We start from the raw sequence: 18,603 nt of genomic DNA, 5'->3' as shown, positions 1-18,603 counted from the left end.
ATCAATTTCGGGCTGCCATGACAACGTGGTATTTGTTAATTCAATGTTTATTTAACTCTCACCCTAAACGGGGGCCAGCAGAAAGCGGCGCCAAGTTGCGCCGGATCGTCGGGCATGGAGTTTGTCCCGGTTGTCCCGGCTGCCTCCTTATGTAAATAGGCGAGCGCAGCGCTTGGCGCTCAGTTGACTCTGTTCCATGGACTTCGTCAGTTCACTCGGACTCGGATTAGCTACTTGATAAGAATAAGTTTTGTTGCGTTACTTTTTGGCAAATTTGTGTCAATTGCCAGTTGTTAAGTGGAAGAGTGGGCGTGGCCTGGCGCTACCTGACCCAGGTGTGTCAATTCGCGTGTGTTGCGTTCCTTAAAGCCAAAAGAAACTTTCATTTGATAAGCACGCGCTTAAAGCTGAATTTGTCAGCAAGAACATTTTCGTACTGATTTTCATAATTCATAATTTGTTAGCAAAGTCTCAAGTCTCAAAGTAAGTGCCGCTTAAACGTATATAAGTGCAACTCAATTAAATCAAAATTAATTGAAATAATACCAAAAATTATAAAAATCATTAATTTTTAGAGCTCTAGTCTATGCTAGTTTAAGGACCTCTCAGGATCTTTCTTTTATTTTATTACTTTCCCAACCAAATATCTCTCCAACCCACATTGACTTAAGCTTGACATAGCTTAATTTTGTTTGAAATCAATATTTAATTGGCAATTTTTTTATTTTCTGATAATACAATTCAGCTTCCTCTTCTCACGTGATCGACAACTGATATACCTAGAGCTAATCTTAAAGAAAGTCGGCTGGAAAAGTATTTACAATATATTTTTTATGGCTTGATCTTTAAAACAGATCATTATTAATCTGTCTGTTCACAAAAAGTGACTTTGTATCGAAAAATGTGGGAAATATTTATATTTTAGGAATTTTCCCGGCTCCGGGTAGCTGTGGTTAAGACATTTTAACATATTATTATGGCTAGATAAGACGGACAGTGCATAATACTAAGGTACTCTTTTTATACCCTGAACCCATTAAAAATGGGTATAAAGGTATATTGTATTTGTGCAAAATCCAAATGTATGTAACAGGCAGAAGGATGCATCTCCGACCCCATAAAGTATATATATTCTTGATCAGCATCAATAGCCGAGTCGATGTAGCCATGTCTGTCTGTCTGTCCGTCCGTCCGTATGTATGAACGCAAGGATCTCAGAACCTATAAGAGCTAGACTTGAAATTTTAGATGTAGGTGCTCCTAGTTCCCGCGCAGATCGAGTTTGTTTCCGATAATCGATAAGTTACTCCGTTTCCAAGCAATCGATATCGATATCCTGTTTTGTGGGCAATTTTGGTAAATAATTAGAACTAGAGTCACCAAACTTGACATATACTTAGCTTCTTAAATAGAATATATATACATATTTGCATTTGATGTTGGAAGTAGAGGATTCTATCTAGTCGGGAGCTCTCGACTAGAACCTCTTACTTGTTCACCTTGTAAACAGCCGGCAATGTCCGACTGAGCGATACCCTACACTCAGTTCTCTCTAAAATTACGGATAGGAGTATTTAACTTTCTTGGACATCTACCTCATTCCATTCAAATTGCAAAAAGTTATTTTTAAAGCTAGCAAATTCGATATATATACACATTGGGATACCAATTTTATGCACTGATAGTTTTTACTATTGATCGGACTACAAATACCGAAGTTTATTATAATTAAAATTTAAAGCATTTTCCATAATGTGAAGAAAAGTGATGAACTACATTCTCCCTCTATTTATGAATAGAAGGAATCTAGACTGTTGGCAAAGTTAGCTCGTCTTTGGGTTCGGGATATCGCCAAGTCGCTTTTCTTCTACATTTTTATTTGCAATATCTCTATAAATGATAAGTTCTTGGTCAATAGGGATAGCACTGTGCTGGGTTTCATAAAGCGATAGTCCCACACGCAAATATATCTCTTATCCGTTCTGTTAGATTTATCTCATCTATCAATTGATTATGAATCTTAACAGAAATAATACTTGATATTTGACCTCCCTTCATCAAAATGCGTTCCTAGTGTCGAGAGTTATCTCCTGATGTTCAATTTTCCCTTTTGAATAACACTATTCAACAAACTTGTATTTTCCTACACTTTTTTTTTTTTATTTCTTATAATGAAAATATTTGTGGTTTCCTTTGAAAAGTTGACGATATTATAAAATTTATTGAAAAGAAAAATAATATTTTCTTTATCTGAGGCGCCAAAATCTAGCAATAACCGAGGTTTCATCCCCATAATTGTAGAATTATGCTTGGCTTAATATTAATTCATTAATAAATCACAAATTAATCATAAAGCAGAATGAACCTGTTGAGTCGAAAATATTTGAACGACTTTTTCAATTATCGACAAATATTATAAGTTTGTTTAGTTTAATTTATTATCAAACCTTTAATCATATAATGATGGGCAATTTCTATCTCTCTTCGGTATCAAATCTTAAAAAATGTAAGACAGGCAGAGAAATGACTGAGTATGACTCATAGATTATATATCTTATATACATCCCATAAGTCAAAAGTCATAGAGAGAGAAAATAACTCTTGACAAGAAATCTTTCCATAAATTGGTTGAGCTCGTTAGGAAGTTCTCCAGTCGAAAATTGATTATCTTTGAGACTTATCGCTTTCTATTATCATAATATGTTATGGGTACGAATACAATTGACAATTCGATTCATTCGAATATAGTATTAAGCTGAAAGCTCCATCAAATCTATATATATTTATGACAGATTTATGATTATGCCTTTAGGTCGAACCCAAACGGAGTTGTCGGGCCCCAAAAGCAGGCTGTACAAAAATAGATAGAACCAAATCTTATAGAGCCCGATTGCATGGCAAAGCATATAAGCGACTTGGTTGTCCTTAAATGACAAAAAAAAAAAAAAAACAAACTATAATATTAATTTTTGTTGTCTCCATAAATGAAGTCCACAGAGCATAAGGAGCGCAAAATTAGAAGAAGACCCAACCAGACTTGCTTCGTGTCAAAAGAAGTTTCAACAACGAGCTACATAAAAAGTCTAGAAAAAAAACAACAAAATAAAGCAAAGACAAGCTTTTCTTGTTTATTAATATAAATACGAGGACATGGAAATTATAGTACCTGGGGAAAACAGGACGTTGCCAACCTGGTGACAAACCGTGTCAGCCCAGTTGGGGGGAGTTGTCTTGTCAAGTGGGCGATGTTGCGCATAGAAATATCATTATTAAACGGGGAGCTTGTTTATTTATGAGGCCTAAGCATTAAAAAAAAATAACCCGACTTGGCGCCAGGCGCTGTCATGGCGACCGGACGGACGGACGGACGGAGTCGCCCACGGAGCAGAGAGTTAATAAATCAATTTGGACAAAGTTATCGAGCATTTAGGCGTAGGCGGCAAAGTTCCGCAAAAGTTTTCTTGGCACACGCAAACCGCAAACAATAACACGAACCGACTTTAACATACCCTCTACCCCTCTTTGGTCCGCCCCCTTCCACAGATGCAAGCGTATCGCGATAACTTCAAGCAAACGCCTTGCCCGTCGGCCGTCGACCCGCCGGCGTTGCCTCCATCATCCTCTACGCGTCTGCCCTTCTCCCGCAATCGTGGGCGTGGCGAGCCGACGACCAGCAACACAATCAACAACAACAACAACAACAACACGAGCAACGTCTCCGGCGGAATGCTGAGCCCGGCACCGGGTCCGCCCGGAACGACGGATGCCCTGCTGCGCCAGAACCAGGAGCTGCGCCAGCGGCTGGCCGACGAATCGCACAGCTATCGCAAGCGCCTGGACACGTACAAGCAGGCCCAGCATAACCAGGCCAATCTCGTTAGCCGCCTGCAGTCTAAGATCCAGCAGTACAGACAGCGCTGCAGCGACCTGGAGGAGCGCATGCATGACACTATCAAGCCGACCACAACGGGACCATGTGCGCCCAAGTTGACGACGGGACCAACCACAAGCCAGGTGATGGTAAGTAGCGAATCATCTAAAACAGGATTTTGATATAGCCTAAGGAAAGCTCACAATGGAAAAAATTGGGAAAATCACATTCCCTAATTGTTTGACAGAAGATATAATAAATATGATTTAATAGATTAACGCATTACAGGAATCATTGACTTGATCTTCTGATGTCCTGTCCAGCTCAGTCAAATTGTAGGTGTATATAGACATTTCTATGGGTCTATGCGTCTGTCTGTCCACCTGGCTAGTCGCCTTCCTATGCGCTTCTCAAGACTGTCAGTTTCTCTTATCTTCTCTATCCCTATCTCTGTCCCCTTAATATCTTGAACTCTCACTAAATCTTTCTCGCTCTTATTCTAAGACTACATTCTTTACTTCCCCCATTGATTTACTCCATTTCCATTTGGTCGCCTTCCTATGCGATTCTCATACACTCAGTTTTTTTTCCAATCCCTATCTCTGTCCCGATTCATTTCTTGCCCTCTCTCTAAATCTTGCTTGCTCTTAACCTAAGACTTATAGTTCTTACTTCTGCCATTGATTTACTGCATTTCCTAAAATCGCCTTTCTACGCGATTTTCATGACCTGTATGACCTGACTACAGGGTATACCAAGTCAAGCAACCCACTACAAGAGCACTTTTACTTGTTTACATTTTGTTTTGCATAATTGAAATGATGATTGTCTCGATTATCTTTGTGAATAGTGCTCGACCTCGCTGACCCTGGGTCAGAGTAGCCTGCCGTGCAGCTCTTCGCTAGACTCGCCACCGCCGAGCTGCGGACGTGATTACTTGCATGACGATGCCAGCAGCGAGCTGTGTCGCAAGCTGGAGGAGGAGCACAATCGCTGCGAGCAGATTGTGGCCCAAAATAATGCACTGCGCCAGCAGCTAGAAGAATCGAATCGCACGAACGAGGCGCTGACCAATGACTTGCAAAAGCTGACCAACGATTGGTCGAGCATGCGCGACGAGCTGCTCATCAAGGAGGACGAGTTCAAGGAGGAGGAGCAGGCCTTCAAGGACTACTACAACAGCGAGCACAACCGGCTGCTGAAGATGTGGCGCGAGGTCGTTGCGGTCAAGCGCGCCTTCAAGGACATGCAGACGGCCATGAAGGCCGAGGTGGCCAAGATGGGCCAGGAAATCAATGGCGTCGCCAAGGACATCAACTGCTCCAACTCCTCGGTCGCGTTTACGCTCGAGCAGGCCAAACGCGCCGCCGACGAGGAGCTGAAGCAAACGCGCCGCCTCAACGACGAGCTGCAGGCACAGCTGGCCACGCTCAAGGTGCAGCACGAGAGTGCACGCCACGAGATCATGGAGCGTGACCAGCGGCTGCTCGAGCTGATGAATCAGCTCAAAAAGCTGGAGGATCGCTGCGCTCAGGCCGAAGCGCAGGCAGCTTTGGCTAATCGCTACAATGATGAAATCGAACGCCTGAACAATTCCATGCGCGAGATCGCGCAGGCCGTCGTACAAGATGCCGAGATCGCCGATCGCGAGGCAGACGCCGAGGTCAACGCTGCCATGCAGCACATGCATCTAACGCGTGATGCCGTCGCCTCCAATGGAGGAGGCGGAGGAGGAGGCGGTAAATCGCCGCGTCGCAGTTCGACGCGCGCCTCGCAGGCCTTCGCCGAGGGCACCATCTCGGCGGTGCAGGCGGCGCTCCACAAATACCAGCTGGCCCTGCACGACATGCAGGTCAAGTTCCAGCAGAGCTCGGAATCGCTGCGCTGCACACGATCTCAGCTGGACACCAGCGAGGGCACCAAACAGCTGCTCACTGGCAAAATGCAGCAGCTCACCGAGAAACTGGATGCCAGCAATTCGAAGCTATCCGAGCTGCTGCAGGAGCGCGAGAGTCTCCAGAAGACGCTCGACGATGTGCGAACCCAGAAACAGCAAGCCGAAATGGGTCGTGCGGATCTCAATAATGCGGTGAGTGGGTGCCAAAAGGTGATAACAGCCGCAGATAAGAAAAACCGACAAACAATCTTCCAACAGAACAGTGCAAAAATCAATCAGTTACCAGATTTTAGGTATAGATTTAATGGGGCACTATATATTCCTCGCTAAATCGTTTGACTATATATATATATATATATATATCTATAGCCGAAAGCTTAAGACCTGCAAGGCTGCAATTTTTGTGCGTTGAACCAGCAAGCATGAGGTAGGCAGTTCAACTTTTTAGTTCCCATCGCGTCGGGAAATGCTATTCAATATGCAATATATATAACTACATATTTGTCCTGACTGACAGACCGCGATTAGAGAATTTATTTTAGCCGTGCAAGGCCGGGTAATACACTCAAATATCCTATATAGAGCTATAGGTCAAAATTTACCACTCCCATAACTCAGCCATATCTCACCCGATTTTCACGAGGTATGGCTCTTCGTTCATGGCAACTTAATCTGGCAAAAGTATTCTTCGTCCAAATTCCAGTGAAAATCTTACCCTCAAATATTCTATATAGATATAGGTCGACATTTTCCATCCGCATAACTCGGCGAAAACTCAACCGATATCCTTGAGTTTTGGCTTTTTGTTATTTATTGCTATTATTTATTTCATACTTACCACGAGCCTCTCCTAAATTCATCCAATTATATTTAGTCTCTAGTATTAAGCCCACAAGGGTTTTATTAATAGATGTCGTGCTATTTATACTTTCGACCTCTTCAATACTAGATTTAATGCAGATAGTCCGTCTGGATGCAGGCGTTGGGTACAGTCAGCTGATTAGATTGTTTGTTTCGCCGTCTCGACAAAAATCAATTACACGTATTTATTTATTTGTTTATGTTGTGTCTCGTTCCTGGTTGGATGAAGCTTTAAATGACCGTGACATTATGGCAACTGCACAAAAGTAGGATCCGGGTTCGAGTCCCTAAGCTAGCCCAAGCATGCTATAATGTCTTATCTGAAGTTCACAGCAGCCTGTTGGCAATTGTAATCTCTGGTAAAAATAAATAAAAATAATACTACTTAAATTAATTATAAATCAGATTGATTACCAAGGCTAGGCCCTATCGATATCTAGATCTGGGAAACTGAACATTTTATTGTAATTGTAATACCTTTTTGGATTATTCCACCCACAAGTGTGAAATAATCGCGGAAAACGGTTTGCTGTTTAACATCCAATCCCCCCTTAAATTCATTTTTAAAGGGCTTTGTTTGAATTTACTTTCAAATTGATGAAAATATTGTTGAAATCTTGATGGTTGTGGTTTCACGTCTTATATATTTCATATAGATCCTTAGAAGTGAATTTGAGCAAGAAACGTTACCCCCCAAATCTTTGACCCCCATTTCTACCAAGGAGGCAAGGATTTTCCAAAAAGTGTGAAACAAGCCTCTTATGAATTTGAACAAAGATCTTTGAAAATGAGTTTGAGGTCGATCGGATGGTAAACAAAAAAGTTTCATACAAACGTTTTTCGCGATTTTTCCACGCATGCGGGTGGAATTTCCCGAAAGGGATGGAATTTCACATAAGGTAACTACGAGTTGGGCTGGATTACCAATCGGTCAGTTAGTCAGTCAATCAGACTGTTAGTCAATCGGTCTGTCATCAAGTCATTCAGTCAGAGCAAACCGTTTTCTATATAGAGATAAATCTTTGGAATTGGGGTTTCCCGTGCGGAAAATGTTAGACTCGCAGCAAAAAACTAGAACCAGGCAATGCCGGGATATACCAGCTATTAATTAAAGTAAACTCTTATATTATAGTTTGAGAATTTGAGCGGAGACTTTGAGAAGTTGCAGTTGAACTATGGCAAACTGCAAAAACGAATCGATTCCATGGAAGAGGACAAAAAGGCCGTGGAGCTGGAGATACAGCGCATACTCAAGGACAAGAACATCACCGAAATGAATCTAAGGTAAGGTTTTGCCCTTCCACTTCCAGCTGGATAAAAAGTAAGCAACTATTCCCTGATAGATCCGAGGAGGATCGCAGCAGTCGCCTCAGGGAGGAGACGATTTCGCTGCGCGAGGAGCTGAACCGCGTCAGCCTGAATCGGGATCTTCTGGAGCAGCAGCGCATCGAATCGGACAATTTGATTAATTTGCTGGAGAAGCAAAAGTGCGATCTGGAATACGATCTGGACAAGCTGCTGCTGGACAAATGCGATTTGCAGGAGAAGCACGAGAAGCTGTCCAGCAACAACAGCTCCACCAGCGACGAGCTGAAGTCCGTGCAGAGCTGTCTGCTGGAGGCCCAGGAGGAGCGCAAGAAGCTGCGCCTCCAGGCCGCCGACCAGGCCAGCGAAATTGGCGAGCTGAAGAAGGAGCTGGCCGTGCTGGACAAGGCACGTCTCGAGCTGGAAACGGACAATCTATCATATAGCGAGAAGCTCAAGTGTCTGCAGCTTGAAAAGGAGAAGATCCTGCAGGATCTGGCCTGCATGACGCGCGAAAAATGCGATATACACAACCAGCTGACGGCCATGTGCCGCAAGAAGGAGACGCTCAACGAGGAGCTGATGCGCACGCGTCAGCGCTTGGAGCAGACGACGGAGACGAACAATCGCCTCAATCGCAACATCGAGGACATGGTCAAGGATGTGGAGGAGAAACAGGTGGTCATTGATCTGCATGAAAAGGACACGCATCGCTTGAACGAACTGTTGGCTGCCCTGCGCTCCGAGAAGGAATCCCTCGAGACGGTGCTCTTCGACACGAATACAACATTGGAGGCCGTCGAGGAGAAGCGCAGCCAACTGGAACGTGATCTGCAGGAGGCGCTGGTACGCGAGGAATCCCTCAAGAACCATGTGGCGCGTCTGCAGAAGGAATTGGAGCTGTGCCAGCGCAAGGCGCAGGAGACCAAAACGCAGCTGCTGAACGCAGCCCGCGCTGCCGAGAACGACTTCAATCAGAAGCTGGCCAATCTGCAGGCGGCCGCCGAGGATGCCGCCAAGCGACATGGCGACGAGGTGCTTCAGCTGCGCAACGCCCTGGAGAAGCGCATGCAGCAGGCGCTGCAGGCACTGCAGACCGCCAAGGACGACGAGATCGAGAAGCTGCAGGAACGCCTCGCCGCCTTGCAGGCACACATCGAGAGCCTGGTGCAGCAGCACGAGGAGACGCTGATCCGTGCCGAGAACGAGAAGCAGCAAGCGCTGCTCATGGCCCATCGCGACAAGCAGGCGGTTGCCGAGCGTCTCGAGACGGTCTCGCGGGACCTGAAGACCGAGCAAGAGGCGCTGGATCGCAGCAAGCGCGAGGCCAACGCCCGCGACGAGAAGCAACGCGCCGCCATAGCCATGCTCAAGGATGAGATTGTGCACATGCGCACCAGGGACGAGGAGCACAAGTAAGCCCAGGCATCTAGGTTTCGCATTTATAAAAAACTACCTTCCTTTTCAGAATCAAACTAGAGGAGTGCATCCGGAAACAGGAGCTGCAGCTGAACACCATGCGGGAGGAGCGCGACACTTTGTGCCGGCTGAGCGAGGAGCTCAAAATGGAAATTCGTCTCAGGGAGGACAAAATGGAGGCAACCAACAATGAGCTGCAGGATGCGCTGCGAAAGACCAAAGAAGGTACAAAGCTTTTTATAAATGTAAGACTTGCTGACTGACTTGATGATTGACTGATTGAATGAATGACTGATTGACTGATTGATTGACTTATTGGAGATCAACAGTAAAAGTATTTATGACGTAGTATCCTAACTATACAGCAGGGTTTTTATAAATTTCATCCGACAGGTAGAGCTCATGTATCCTCCAGAGATTTCTACTGCTTCTCTTTAGGCAAATCCATGATATCCCTCCTAGTTAAATATGTTGTTGTGCTCTTTCAGGCGAGGGCTACATCGACAGCCTGCGCAAGGAGCTGACCGACAGCCGGCGGCAGCTGGCGGACAGCAACATTGAGCGTGACAAGTACTCCGCCAGCAACAAGGAGCTGCGGGATCATGTGAAGCGCGTGGAGAGCGCCAAGCGCGAGCAGGCCCGGGCCATTGAGGAGGCGCTGCAAAAGATAAACAATCTGGAGGAGACCAAGAACTCGCTGGAAATAGAGCGCACGCGCGTGAGCACCATACTGAAGGAGACGGAGAATAATTTTACGAAGACCACGCAGGAGCTGGGCGCCACCAAGTCGCAGCTGCAGAAGACGCAGCTGGAGTTTGCCCAGAAGGACGAGGGCGGCAAGGAGCTGCAGAGCAAGCTGGCGGCGGAAACCGAGCTGAAGGAGCGGGCGCAACAGGAACTGGGCCAGATCAAAAAGCAGCTGTCGGATCTGGAGGCAAATCTGTGCGCCACGCGCCAAGAACTGGGCCGTGCGCGCTGCCACAACAACCAGGAGGAGCATCGCTTCCATGCCCGGGAGCAGGAGCTGGCCGCGCGCATGGAGGAGGCGCGCGGTCGCGAGAAACGCCTGGAGGACCAGAAGCACAATCTGGAGGTGTGTCTAGCGGATGCCACGCAGCAGATCCAAGAACTCAAGGCCCGCCTGGGCGGCGCCGAGGGACGCATACGGGCGCTGGACGAGCAGCTGGCCTGCGTGGAACTGCACAAGCGCGACACGGAGCACAAGCTGAGCTCCGTGGTGCACACGCTGCGTCGCATCGCGGGTATCCAAGTGGACGGCAGCGTCAGCCTGTCCCACCGCCTGCTGAGTCCTTCGCGCCGATTCAGTCCCTCGCGCAGCGTCGGGGATTACGATACGCGCAGCACATCGCAGTGTCCGGATGCGCCCGTTGATGTCGATCCGGATCTGGTGCGCAAGGGTGTGCGCAACCTGATGCATCAGGTGGCCCAGCTGGAGCGCGAAAAGGACGACTACAAGTCGCAGCTGGGCGCGGCCCGGAAGCAGCTGCAGGACGCCGCCGAGCAGCAACTGCGCTGCGACGCCAAGCTGGGCAAGCTGCAGACGATGCTGCGCAACCTGCAGGAGGAGCGAAGCAATCTGGAGACGGATCGCAAGATGAAAATCTCGGCGCTGAACGCGCTCGAGGAGAAGCTCAAACAGCGCAGCGACGAGTGTCAAATGCTGCGCGAGCGGCTCGCCCAGACCGAGATGCAGCTGGCGGCTACGTCCGAGGAGAATGGCCAGAACGAGGAGCGCCTGGAGAAGTGCCGGCAAATGTGCGGCAAGCTGGACAACGAGAAGCGCGCGCTGCAGGAAGAGCTGGCCAAGGTGGAGGGTCGCGCCAGCAAGCTGGATCTGCAGCGCGTCGCCATGGAGGGCGACCTGGCGCGCCTGCAGATGGCGCTCCAGGAGAAGGACTGCAACATTAGGCAGGTATCGGAGCGACTGGAGAACCAGAATCGCGCCATGACCCAGCTGGAGGATCGCTGCACCTCGCTCAAGTCCACCGTGGACCAGCTCAAGGAGCGACTGCAAAAGAGCGCGGTGAGCGAGACGCAGCTGCGGGGCGAGATCAAGACGCTGCAGAAGGAGCTCTCCGAGCAGGGCCACTGCTCCCAGGCCAACGAAGACAAGCTGAAACTGCTCCAAAAGTCACTGCAAACGGCGGAGAACGAGAAGCGCATCCTAACCGAGCGGCTGGACAGCGCCCAGACCAATCTCAACGAGCTGCGACGCAGCCAGCAGGCGCAACTCGATGGCAACCAGCGGCTGCAGGAGCAGGTCACCGATCTCGAGGTGCAGCGCTCGGCGCTCGAGTCGCAGCTGCGCATCGCCAAGTGGAATCAGGAGAATGGCGACAAAGGATTAACCAGCGGCAATGGCGGCGGCGGCGCTGGCCAAGAGGAGGAGGAGCTGAGTCGCCAGCTGAAATCGTCGCAGCGCGAGAAATCCGAGCTGCGCAGCAAGCTGCAAACGCTACAGGACAAGGTCAAGCAGCTGGAGTCCGACCGCAAGAGCAAATTCGCCGGCGGCAGCGCCTACGATCGTGCCGAGAAAGCGAGCTCCTATTATGGCGGCGGCGGCGGGGATGCCGGCGAATATGACTCCAATCGCTATGATCTCGGCACCGGAGGCTCCTTTAGCTGTGGCCTGGACCACAGCGTCATTGAGCAGGAGACGCGCGACTTGCGGCTGAAGGTGCGCCGCCTGGAGACGCTGCTGGCGGAGAAGGAATCGGAGCTGGCGCGCTGCAAGGCGCGCATGCATGACAGCGCCAAGTGCTCGGAGGGATTGGACGCGGATCGCTATCGCAGCGCCCAAATGCATGCCGAGAAGCTGCTCGATGCTCGCGAGCAGTCCCACAAGCAGCAGGTGCTGCGCCTCGAGAACCAGGTGAGTGCCAGCCCATTTCCAAGAGGATCACACACCTTCACCTTCCTTAACGCTCCTCCTCAACAGATCTCCATGCTGCGCGAGCAGCTGGCTCAGGAGGCCAAGCGGCGACAGCAATATATACTGCGCAGCTCCAAGGCAAATCGCGAGATGCAACATCTGCGCAGCACATTGGGCGACTCCCTACGAAATGTCTCCCAGCATCCTGTCGATGCCCATTTGCTGGAAAGCGAAAGCAGACGGTATGTAAAAAATAAACAAGTAAGAGGTTCTAGACGGGAGCTCCCGACTAGGGGATACCCTGAACCCTCTTCTTCCAACATCAAATGCATATATATATTCTATTTTAGAAGCTATATGTCAAGTTTGGTGACTCTAGCTCCTATTATTTACCAAAATTGCCCAAAAAACGGGATATAGATATCGATTGCTTGGAAACGGAGTAAGTTATCGATTATCGGAAACAAACTCGATCTGCGCGGGAACTAGGAGCACCTACATCTAAAATTTCCAGTCTCGAGCTCTTATAGGTTCTGTCAAATTGATTTAGAGGTCTATATAAGTAATTTGAGGGTACAATTTTTACATGAATTTTGACCAAAAAATTTGTTGCCAGTTTTTGATGCCAAATTGATTTAGAAGTCAAGCCATGAAGAAAAAGCCAAACCTTATTAAAATCGGATGAGATTTGACCGAGTTATGGGGTAGGGAAATTTTGACTTATGTCTATATAAGTATTTTGAGGGTACTATTTGTACATGAATTTTGACCAAAAATACTGTTGCCAGATTTTGATGCCAAATTGATTTAGAGGTCAAACCATGAAGAAAAAGCCAAACCTTATTAAAATCGGATGAGATTTGACCGAGTTATGGGGTAGGGAAATTTTGACTTATGTCTATATAAGTATTTTGAGGGTACTATTTGTACATGAATTTCGACCAAAAAAATTTGTTGCCAGTTTTTGATGCCAAATTGATTTAGAGGTCAAACCATGAACAAAAAACCACACCTTATGAAAATCGGATGAGATTTGACCGAGTTATGGGGTAGGGAAATTTTGACTTATGTCTATATAAGTATTTTGAGGGTACTATTTTTACATGAATTTTGACCAAAAAAATTTGTTGCCAGTTTTTGATGCCAAATTGATTTAGAGGAAGAAAAAGCCAAACCTTATTAAAATCGGATGAGATTTGACCGAGTTATGGGGTAGGGAAATTTTGACTTATGTCTATATAAGTATTTTGAGGGTACTATTTGTACATGAATTTCGACCAAAAAAATTTGTTGCCAGTTTTTGATGCCAAATTGATTTAGAGGTCAAACCATGAACAAAAAACCACACCTTATGAAAATCGGATGAGATTTGACCGAGTTATGGGGTAGGGAAATTTTGACTTATGTCTATATAAGTATTTTGAGGGTACTATTTTTACATGAATTTTGACCAAAAAAATTTGTTGCCAGTTTTTGATGCCAAATTGATTTAGAGGTCAAACCATGAACAAAAAGCCAAACCTTATTAAAATCGGATGAGATTTGACCGAGTTATGGGGTAGGGAAATTTTGATGTCTATATAGGATATTTGAGGATACAATTTGTACATGAATTTTGACCAAAAATACTGTTGCCAGATTTTGATGCCAAATTGATTTAGAGGTCAAACCATGAACAAAAAGCCAAACCTTATTAAAATCGGATGAGATTTGACCGAGTTATGGGGTTGGGAAATTTTGACTTATGTCTATATAAGTATTTTGAGGGTACTATTTTTACATGAATTTTGACCAAAAAAATTTGTTGCCAGTTTTTGATGCCAAATTGATTTAGAGGTGAAACCATGGACAAAAAGCCACACCTTATGAAAATCGGATGAGATTTGACCGAGATATGGGGCTGGGAAATTTTGACTTATGTCTATATAGGATATTTGAGGATACAATTTGTACATGAATTTTGACCAAAAATACTGTTGCCAGATTTTGATGCCAAATTGATTTAGAGGTCAAACCATGAAGAAAAAGCCAAACCTTATTAAAATCGGATGAGATTTGACCGAGTTATGGGGTAGGGAAATTTTGACTTATGTCTATATAAGTATTTTGAGGGTACTATTTGTACATGAATTTCGACCAAAAAAATTTGTTGCCAGATTTTGATGCCAAATTGATTTAGAGGTCAAACCATGAACAAAAAGCCAAACCTTATGAAAATCGGATGAGATTTGACCGAGATATGGGGCTGGGAAATTTTGACTTATGTCTATATAGGATATTTGAGGATACAATTTGTACATGAATTTTGACCAAAAATACTGTTGCCAGATTTTGATGCCAAATTGATTTAGAGGTCAAACCATGAAGAAAAAGCCAAACCTTATTAAAATCGGATGAGATTTGACCGAGTTATGGGGTAGGGAAATTTTGACTTATGTCTATATAAGTATTTTGAGGGTACTATTTGTACATGAATTTCGACCAAAAAAATTTGTTGCCAGATTTTGATGCCAAATTGATTTAGAGGTCAAACCATGAACAAAAAGCCAAACCTTATTAAAATCGGATGAGATTTGACCGAGTTATGGGGTAGGGAAATTTTGACTTATGTCTATATAAGTATTTGTACATGAATTTCGACCAAAAAAATTTGTTGCCAGATTTTGATGCCAAATTGATTTAGAGGTCAAACCATGAACAAAAAGCCACACCTTATGAAAATCGGATGAGATTTGACCGAGATATGGGGCTGGGAAATTTTGACCTTTGTCTATATAAGTATTTTGAGTGTACAATTTTTACATGAATTTTGACCAAAAAAATTTGTTGCCAGTTTTTGATGCCAAATTAATTTAGAGGTCAAACCATGAACAAAAAGCCACACCTTATGAAAATCGGATGAGATTTGACCGAGATATGGGGTTGGGAAATTTTGCCTTATGTCTATATAGGATTTTTGAGGGTATAATTTTTACATGAATTTTGACCAAAAATACGGTTGCCAGTTTTTGATGCCAAATTGATTTAGAGGTCAAACCATGAACAAAAAGCCAAACCTTATTAAAATCGGATGAGATTTGACCGAGATATGGGGCTGGGAAATTTTGATTTATGTCTATATAGGAAAATAAAAAACCTAGAGATTTCAGTTCTTAAACATGTTTTCTTAATCTATAGTATATATTTCATATATAATTTGATCCAATCTTAGGAAATGTTTGCCTAAGATTATACTCAGTTTTTACTCTTCTATAATCTTCTTAGCTATTCCTCCTGCTTATTAGTCGACGAATATTTTATGTCATATGCTTAAAAAATTATAAATAATATTAAAAGAATTCCTATATGCTATATGCTACATATGGCAAAGCCAAAATAAGTAAATATAATCTTGATTACCATCTGGAAAATCCACGTAACCCTCTCTCGTTGTTCTCTAAAAGCGATGTGAACATAAATTCAATGTTCAATCATGAATCTTGCTGTTCGGAGCTGAGCCCAGGGTATCTTCTAGTCGGACATGTTCGACAAACCTATATATATACACATTCCTTATTGTATTCTATCTGTATTCCAGGCTGGACTCTGCTGTCTCCATGAGCCTGCCGCCGTCAACGTGTCGTGATTACGATCGCGATTAATGGATGTCATCTGGTTACTTGATCCCGCCAAGACGTAACGTTAACTGCCAGCGTAAGGATAAATACGTGCATTTATTTTCGAGGCAAACGCTTAAGATAACAAAAATCATGATAACAACAAATATTGAAAATCGCGTTATTTAGTTCACCATTCATCAAAGTTGAAGAGCTTCAAATACGATTCTAGCTGTTCATTGTCTGCCTTGATAGACAATCGAATATAGTGCGTTCCATTTTTTCGCATTTAATTGGTTTTTCCTGAATTGGACATATATCGAATATGACACACAAGCATAATTTACAATATTATACATTAAAGGGTCACAAGTTCCGCTTCTCCTCGACAGGCAGGAGAGCACAGAACTACATATATATCATATATGAGCTATAAATCGATCACATAATAATTTATATAACATTGACATGCACATTCAACTTTTAACATACCCAAACTAAATACAGCATGTGTTCAAGAACTTACAGCATAATTGATTAAATATACAAAAAATTCACACGTCCAGTAACACTTTAACATTTCCTTTATTTTTTTAACAGCTTTTCCAAACACTCAACAACGATTTTCATGTTCGCCTTCTGCGCCGACAGCTTGGCCACCTCGCCAGCAATGGCAAAGAGAGCCTTGGATTTGCCCTTTTGGTATTGCTGCACAGCCTTCGGCTGGTTCGCAATAGCCTGCTGACAATAAGCCTCAATGGTGGCGAGATCAGAAATCTGTTGCAGATTGTGTTGTCCAATAAGCTGCAAAATAAAAGGATAACAACAAGTTATAGCTTCCAATTGTGCAACATGCAGAGCTTCATACTTCGCAAACTGAGCTAGTTGGATTCGCGTGTAAAAGTTGAATAAGTTGGCGGGCTGCTTGTAAATTGATTTGTTCTGCATGCAGCGCCTTCAAGACATCCTTCAAAGCATTGGCGCTCGTGGAACTAAAAATAACACGAAATTAAATCAATATTTGGTACAAGCACATATAATGGGTGCATACTAATCTTCGATGTCCAGGTTAAGCTTGTTGCAGTAAGTTAACAAGTCGTTGATGAGAAAATTTGTAACTACTTTGGTTGGGACATCCGACAGGCTCTCGGTAATGTTCAGAAAATGCTCCAACAGGACAGGCTCATTCTTAAAATACAAAATTTGTGTGTTTTATCAAATATTAAAGAGCGAGAAGAGCATACCACCAAAATGATGGCTGTCTCTGCATTAAGTTTGTAATGTTCCACAAGGCGTTGACGCGTGTGCTCAGGCAACTCGGGTATTTCCTTACTAAGAGCCGCAACCGATATTAATTCTTGGGTTGACACCGAGCCCGGTTTAAGATTAACATGCAGCGGCGGCAAGTTGGGCTCGGGCATGAAGCGATAATCCTGCAGCACCTCCTTATCACGCATTGCCACGGTGCGTCTATGCTCAGCATCCCAGGAACGCGTTTCGTTTGTTACCACGCCGCCCTCGGCAACAAGCTCCAGCTGTCGATTGATTTCATATGAAATTGCCTGCGATATGCTGCGCACGGAGCCAATGTTTTTGACCTCTGTGCGTACACCCAAAGGAGCTCCTTCCTCATGTATAGATATATTCGCATCCACACGCAGGGCACCCTCTGCAAATAAATAGACACTCGTAGAAGCCTTTTGGACATTTTGTCAGGCACTCACCTTCCATTTTACAGCTACAGGTTTGCAGTCGTCTTAGTATAAGCACCAGTTCTTTCACCAACGAGGCAGCCTCCTCGCCAGTCTCCAAATCTGGCGCAAATACCAGCTCCATTAATGGCACACCAGCACGATTAAGGTCAACTAGGCTCCGTTTGAGCTGCTCGTCGTGCAACGATTTGCCACTGTCCTGCTCCAGTTGCAATTGCAGAAGGTTGACTGATTTATAGTAGACCTTCTTCCCAGGCGTTATGACCGGGAATGTCATCAGACCGTCGTTCGCCAGGGCAGCGCGTTGTTGTGTAATTTGGTAGCCGTTCTAAAAGAATATATAAAGATTCAATATAGCGATCGATGTGACGAACTGTCAATGCTCACTGGCAAATCGGCATAAAAGTAATGCTTCCGATCAAACATGGAAACCTCGTTCACCCGGCAGCCAAGCGCCAAGGCGGTTTTTATCCCAGACTCTACGCATTTGCGATTGAGCACCTTGAAGAGAGAAGTTCCAAGTTAGAAAATTGTTAAAGAGACCCGTGAAAAACTCACCGGCAGCGTGCCTGGTATCGATGCATCAAAGTAGGTAACCGCTGTGTTCAGTGGCGCACCAAAGGCTGTGCCGCTGCCCGAGAACAATTTGGATGCGCTTGTAATCTGTGCGTGCACCTCCAAGCCAACGACGCTCTTCCACTTGCTGCATCAAGCAAAAATGGGTTTAAAATGTGTTCAGGTAGGCATAAATTATATATATAATACCGTTTAGGGGCATGGGCCAATTTGGGCTGTGTAGCCAGTCGACGCACGACAATATAACTTCCCATTTCAAATTTTCCTCTGCCAGTTCAGATTTGATAAGCGCAACAGCTGAACATCAGCCGCGCTGCTAAACAAGAGACGTTTTCCCTCTAATGTTAAATATATATGTAAAAATATCGATTGCACATAAAACAGCTGATTTTTCCCATTGGCATCGAATGGAAATTTCGAAATATAATTTTTTATTTTGTTTTGAAGAATATTATCTCAAGCACAATCATAAT

The 18,603-nt window shown here is 44.8% G+C and overlaps 2 protein-coding genes across 2 annotated transcripts; one reads left to right on the top strand and one right to left on the bottom strand.

The window, feature by feature from the left end:
* Positions 1–3,543: 3,543 nt before the first annotated feature.
* Positions 3,544–16,517, top strand: LOC115764063 (rootletin). The gene is made up of 9 exons (XM_030706911.1): positions 3,544–4,020; positions 4,722–5,960; positions 7,762–7,913; positions 7,973–9,349; positions 9,403–9,578; positions 9,842–12,246; positions 12,313–12,488; positions 15,824–15,939; positions 16,443–16,517. Exons 1-8 carry the CDS (start codon positions 3,544–3,546, stop codon positions 15,885–15,887), a joined length of 6,066 nt encoding a protein of 2,021 aa, XP_030562771.1. The 3' UTR covers positions 15,888–15,939; positions 16,443–16,517.
* LOC115764062 (glutamyl-tRNA(Gln) amidotransferase subunit B, mitochondrial) lies at positions 15,970–18,478 on the bottom strand. Its single transcript, XM_030706910.1, has 8 exons — positions 18,320–18,478; positions 18,113–18,257; positions 17,942–18,055; positions 17,567–17,882; positions 17,087–17,511; positions 16,894–17,030; positions 16,711–16,834; positions 15,970–16,646 (listed from the first exon to the last, which is right to left on the bottom strand). The coding sequence occupies exons 1-8, from the start codon at positions 18,382–18,384 to the stop codon at positions 16,428–16,430; spliced, it is 1,545 nt and encodes a 514-aa protein (XP_030562770.1). The 5' UTR covers positions 18,385–18,478; the 3' UTR covers positions 15,970–16,427.
* Between the last annotated feature and the right edge of the window lie 125 nt (positions 18,479–18,603).

Source organism: Drosophila novamexicana, unplaced genomic scaffold, assembly GCF_003285875.2.
Source record: "Drosophila novamexicana strain 15010-1031.04,08,12 unplaced genomic scaffold, DnovRS2.1 tig00000817-arrow-arrow-pilon, whole genome shotgun sequence".
NCBI classification, from domain to species: domain Eukaryota; kingdom Metazoa; phylum Arthropoda; class Insecta; order Diptera; family Drosophilidae; genus Drosophila; species Drosophila novamexicana.
The sequence above is the reverse complement of the archived record's forward strand: the minus strand, read 5'-3'. Positions and strand labels throughout refer to the sequence as shown.

What these genes read in the sequence shown, in the direction of transcription:
- LOC115764062 (XM_030706910.1), bottom strand. Translation starts at nt 18,384, where the DNA reads ATGGGAAGTTATATTGTCGTGCGTCGACTGGCTACACAGCCCAAATTG. An exon ending in CGATACCAGGCACGCTGCCG is followed by an intron (nt 18,056 to 18,112) that starts GTGAGTTTTTCA and finishes TCTCTCTTCAAG; the next exon opens with GTGCTCAATCGCAAATGCGT. An exon ending in AACCTGGACATCGAAGATTA is followed by an intron (nt 16,835 to 16,893) that starts GTATGCACCCAT and finishes TGTTATTTTTAG; the next exon opens with TTCCACGAGCGCCAATGCTT.
- LOC115764063 (XM_030706911.1), top strand. Translation starts at nt 3,544, where the DNA reads ATGCAAGCGTATCGCGATAACTTCAAGCAAACGCCTTGCCCGTCGGCC. An exon ending in ATCACCGAAATGAATCTAAG is followed by an intron (nt 7,914 to 7,972) that starts GTAAGGTTTTGC and finishes ATTCCCTGATAG; the next exon opens with ATCCGAGGAGGATCGCAGCA. An exon ending in GCTGCGAAAGACCAAAGAAG is followed by an intron (nt 9,579 to 9,841) that starts GTACAAAGCTTT and finishes GTGCTCTTTCAG; the next exon opens with GCGAGGGCTACATCGACAGC.